This window comes from Pecten maximus, unplaced genomic scaffold, assembly GCF_902652985.1.
Source record: "Pecten maximus unplaced genomic scaffold, xPecMax1.1, whole genome shotgun sequence".
NCBI lineage: Eukaryota > Metazoa > Mollusca > Bivalvia > Pectinida > Pectinidae > Pecten > Pecten maximus.
In genome coordinates, this window is record NW_022979769.1 from 312 (window position 1) to 6,336 (window position 6,025).

Consider the following 6,025-nt stretch of genomic DNA (forward strand, 5'->3'; position numbering starts at 1 on the left):
ATGATAGCTATTGACTGAATGGGATAGAAAACGATGTAGTTCCAACAGGTCAGTTTTACAGGTAAATGGTACATAGGTTGCCGTGTCCAACTGCCCTGGGGCAAATTTTACCTCAGGCTCTATATTCTTGTTTCCTGGATGAGAACAATGTGTACTAATTACGGGTATAAAGCTATAGGTTGGTTTTGGGAAATGGTGAATTTACATTCATGATACCCTTTTGAATTACACTGAATATTTTTTTTTTTACTTTAATCTCTTTCTTTACAATTAATTTTTTAAAGCAATGTCTTTATATTTTTGAATATTACAAGATAAGAACTGCATCATTTCTTAATTTTATTTGCATTAATTTTTTTTGAACTTATATCATTCAACATTGTACCTATACATACCGGACACTTGCATAAACCAGCCAATACGTTTGGTCTCAAGGACTTACGGTTTAGACAGGTTACAATGTAATAAGAAACCGCTTATTTTTACTTTCTAATTTCAGTAAAGAATGACTTCATTTCAATAGAGTTTGTCTTCTTAAATCTGTTGACCAATTTGTTAATGGTTTTACAACTTATCTTGACATTTCCACCTTAATTACACTGGTATTTAGTTTATACATGTAATTTTGGTCTGATTAAGGCCTCTCAAATGGAGAGCTACAATCCTTTCCATCAAGTCAGCTAGGAGATAATCTTACTGTTCTGTTAATTGGCCTGAGGTTATAACACTGTGACCCTGCTTTGCACAGCTTCATCATTTGAAGCGATACAGTGACAGTATTGACACAGGTATTTCTGTGAACTCAGGACAGTACCTGTAGCTGGCTCCTAAAACTCACCTGGCACAGTATCAGGGGTGTCAGGCCAGAGTCAGTCATGCATGGCCAATAATAATAGCAATTAAACAGATACTGTTATTCATTATGGGTAGTCCAGAACTACATACTTGTGTGTACGTTATGTCAGAACATTAATTTAACTAGGTAATGCTCGTGAATATGTACAGTTGTAAATGTATATTTTTCTAATGATACATTTAAATATATAACCTATTATATATCAACTAAAATGATTGTTCATTTTATAATTACTTGCCTGAATTGAGTACATATATGTAGAGAATGTCTTATATAAAAAAACACATAATTCATTAAATACTGTAAACTTTCAATATTTTGAATAATCAATAACGTAATATAGATATATTATCTGAACTTCCTTTACAGTCATGATATATGTACAGTAATAAATATTCTAATTGAAATAATTTTCAATTCCTTAATAAAATGAAATACAATTACTTACATCTGAAATAATAAGCAATTAACTTTCATAGAAACCTGATTATAGCATAAATTGTATAACTGTCTTTTATGGATCTTAATAAATATAAATTTAACATGTAGGCATTATTACCATGTATTAACAATAAAAGAAATATTCCTAGTAGACTAAACAAATGTTAATAGTAATATTAACAGAACAAAAGTAATTTGTAAAAATCTATTTATTTATATGTAAATTATATTAAAAGCATCAAAGTATTAATATATATATATGATATAGTCTGATTATAGAACTGGGGTAGACATGGTGTCTTATAGGACTCCAGGTAGACTCGGAGTCCACTTGGAGTGCACTCCAAGTTTACCTGGAGTCCAAACGGAATGCACTCCAAGTCCAAATGGAGTGCACTCGGAGTGCACTTGGGTGTAACCTTAAGTCTACACTCAACTGTATATATGTGTGTGTACGATTCGTATCCATGTATGTATATATATATATAGGGTCTAGTAAGTAATAACGACGGTATAAACCAATATAGGTACTGGATCCTAACAAACAAATGTTGGATGCGTATTACTAGAAATAGATATGTCAAGTAGTAATAACGACAGTACAGACAAGTAAATTGTCGAATTTTCGAGGCAATCTGCCCCTTTATCAAGACACGGGTAAATTACATACGATCACATATAGACATAGAACATGGAACAGTTACACAAATATAGTAGGTATAAACAAAACAAAAATCGTAATGTTGTAAAAATGATCCCCCTCGGCCGATTGGTAATTCGCCGAGGGCCTATTATGATTAATTAGGAAACATCTTAGGTGGTGTACAGATGCTAAAATGAATGAATGAATAACTAAATAAATAATATAACTTTAAGGTTTAACAAAATAGCATCGCGGGTGGATTCGATGTGATGGCAGCGCGAGTTATGACGTGAATGTTTTTATTATTGTTTTTTTCCCCCCCGATATGTACATTTCGTCCCGCAAATCTCGGCCCAAACAGCGGGAAGCAGTGACGATATCGGGTGGCCAATCCCATATTAAAATTAGTTAGTTTCAACGAAATTGAACAAATATTAAAACCATATAGATGTAATAGTGTGGAAAGGCATAATTAAGGCATTAGAAACCAAACAGAAAGGTGGTCGAAAGATCCTACTAGCGTAACGAAAACCGAGTGTCAGGACGACTCCCACAACTTATTCAGCCAATCAGCTGCTGTTTCATGTAAACCAAGTCCCTAAGGAAAGTGTGTTTGTGGGGCCTGTAGGGGTTGGTCTGATTAATAAACATATGGAGTATATATATATATATTGCGATCCAGGTATTCATATCATCTAATAGACGATTTAATTGTCACTGTTCAATCGACTTGACCAAAACTTAACACCACATGATTACCGTTTTGTTTTTGTTTATTTCCAAGTTACATGACAGAAAGAAAAAAAAAGCGAAAGTTCTTTATCTTTTCAACCACATTACTTTCTTGACGGGTTCGCCGGGATGAAGGATTTCTTGTTCACTGCATACGGCTTCTTCTTTTGCCGGCTCAATTCATTTTTATTCGTCACTGCATTCCTATTAAGCGATATATAGTGTTCGTACCTTTCCTTGGGTATGATAACGTATTCACTCGCCATTATGAATTAAAAGCTCCAATTTGGGAAGTATGGGTTTAATGGCACGCACAACTAGTGCCGGGTTTTTCTGTAGAATTGTCTTTTTCTCTCTGACCGAAACACCCCTTTTCGACAGTTTGATTAGTATGTTCTTGTATCGTCCGAGCTGTTTTATGTATCCGTCAGAGGGCGACAGCGACGTGTTGTAGACAATGTTTCTAACGATTTCACAAACAGCTTTAATCTGCGACAGTGTGAGCGACTCCAGCATGCGTTTGCGTTGGGTAGGATGAGTTCTAACCAACAGCAGCACGAAATTCCAATACGAGCGTAGGTTTTTGCTTATGTTACACCAATCCAGAGGGTGGTGACTGATCCTTAGGAACAAATAGAGTCGTCGTTTCTCCCGGAAACACGTTCGTTCGTAAATGCAGCGGTGTCTTGGGAGATAAATCCACAATTAAATAGCCGTACGACTTGGCATCTACCGCCCTTTTATAACTGTCCAAAAAGTACGCCGTGTTTTTCGGAAATATCTGGCGGCCGAGCACTTGTAGCTGGAGCGAATCCCTCTGGTTTTTAAACAAAACCATATAGTGAGCATTTAGATTGATACTTCTTGCGTATTTTCCCGGAGAGGAACGGCAGGTATCGCGTAGGTCTCACGAGAATCAGAAACTGGCTACAGCAGCAAGATCCGTACAGCCTGAAAAGACCCGTGCGCCGACGCTTCCGTCGGAGGGCGGTGTTGACTTCCGGTCTGAATGAACAATTCGACAGCGATTTAATGGATGTTAGCAACTTGAGTAATTACAACGATGGGGTCAGGTTCATTCTGATATGCATCGATGTTTTCAGTCGTTACCTAATGGTAGCTCCTCTGAAGAACAAATCATCGGAGACGGTCATAGCCGGACTGGAGAGCGTATTTCGAGAGAGAACCCCTCACAAAATACACACGGATCGGGGGAAAGAATACACATCAAACAAGACGGAAGCATTCTTTCGCTCCCGGGGCATCGAACATTTCGTAACTGACAACGCGCCTGTCAAAGCAAACTATGCTGAACGCGTAATAAGGACCATTCGTAACCGAATGTACCGCTATTTCAATCATAAACAGAGCTACAAATTCATAGATATTCTGTCTGACTTGGTGCGAAACTACAACGAAACGCCACATTCTTCTCTTCACGAACTTGCCCCGAGAGATGTCACGCCTCAGAACGAGGTCGATTTACTGATGGAGCTTTATTTCCCCCCAGAGAAAGTCGATAAAAAGATTAGTCGGAAAACGAAGAAAAAACCCAGAATCAAATCCGTATTTAAGTTCAAGGTTGGTATTAAAGTGAGAATTTCGCACTTGAGACAACCTTTTACGCGGGACTTTCACGAGACGTTTACCGGCGAGATATTCACAATCGTTGCCCGATATTACAAGCAAAACGTAGATCTTTACAAGCTCGAGGATTACAACAAGCGAACGATTACCGGGAGCTTTTACGCTGGCGAACTTCTGAAGTTGGTTAATCCGGAAAATTTGAAATATCGCATAGACTGACTGTGAAGATAGTCCATTGGAATAGTACTTTGCAGTATAGTGTATTTGTTGCGCACAATTCCAATGACTCTCTCCACATGGATCCTTTTGTGAGCGATCTTTCTGGTAGTTTCCAGTTCTACAGGAGATAGTTGGCTCTTTCCCCTAGTGAATGCCGGGATTTTTACTTCTGTACAGTTTAGTCCCACACTTTCTTGTATATCGAAACCTCGATCTGCAAGGACGATATCCCCAGGCAAAAGTCTGTCCAGTAGACCACAATCTTCTGTCACGTATTTGTCCGAAGCCCTGCCACCATATCCTTTCGATAACAAGAGCTGTTGGAGAACAGCATAGCTCGTCTCGCAATTTTTTTTCAATAAATAATTGAAATATATTTATTGGAATGGTTTCGCAAATTGCATTAATAATATTTATATTGTTTACTTGATCAGATTATGTTTTGTGAATTCATGCAATTTTCAAAACCATACCAATTTATATATATATATAAATTATTTATTGAAAAACATTTTGGAGACAACCTATGCTGTTGTAGATTAAATGAAGATATTAAACACAAATGTAATTGCTTTTGGACATATTTCTTCAATTTTTTGACAACATATCCTAATGAGAGTTGTCTCCCTGTGGACCGGTATAAATTGTCTATTGTGACGTTTTCATATTGTTTTATATTCAGTTGCACCCCAAGAAAGGATAGTGTAACTCCATAGGGACTCTTTCACCAAATATCAGCACCCTAGTACAATCATAAAGTGATGTGCTAAAAAGCTTTCAACATTTGCACAAAAAAAAAAAATGTGTTTTTTCCTCAAAACAATATTTCAGTTTAACTCAGGAAAGGGATAGTTTAACCCCCACAGGGAACCTAATACCATGTATTAATATGCCTTTCAACACTCGCAATATAAACTGAACACAAAGTCTAAAGATTTAAAAACAAAAAAACACAGATTTAAAAAGAAAAAATCCAATTTCTTTTTAAAGTTTTACTCCAGGAAGGGATTGTCTTACTCTCTAGGGACTCTATTGCCAAATATCAGCACCCTTGTACAATTATATAGTGATGTATTAAAACCTCTTAACACTTGCACCAAAAACTTAACGCAGAAATATTCTAAGTCCAAAAATTTGATAATTCTGGTTATTTCCCCAAAAAACCTTTTAGTTTAACTCCGGCAGGGGATAGTTTAACCCAAGAGGGAGTTTATCACTAACTATCAGCACCCTAGTACAATTATAAAGTGATTTATTAATACCTTTCAACACTCGCACCAACAACTTAACGCAGAAATATTCTAAGTACAAAAATTTGAAAATTCTAGTTTTTTCCCCAAAAAATCTTTTAGTTTAACTCTGGCAGGGGATAGTCTAACCCAAGAGGGACTCTATTGCCAATTATCAGCACCCTAGTACAATTATAAAGTGATGTATTAATACCTTTCAACACTCGCACCAAAAACTTAACGCAAAATTTTTCTAAGTCCAACAATTTTCAAAAATCTGTTTTTTTCTTCCAAAAAATCATTTAGTTTAACTCCGGC

General features: G+C 36.5%; 1 protein-coding gene across 1 annotated transcript; it reads left to right on the plus strand.

The window, feature by feature from the left end:
• The first annotated feature begins 3,785 nt into the window (after window positions 1–3,785).
• Window positions 3,786–4,478, plus strand: LOC117319182. Its single transcript, XM_033874020.1, has one exon. It carries the CDS (start codon window positions 3,786–3,788, stop codon window positions 4,476–4,478), a length of 693 nt encoding a protein of 230 aa, XP_033729911.1.
• Window positions 4,479–6,025: the final 1,547 nt, after the last annotated feature.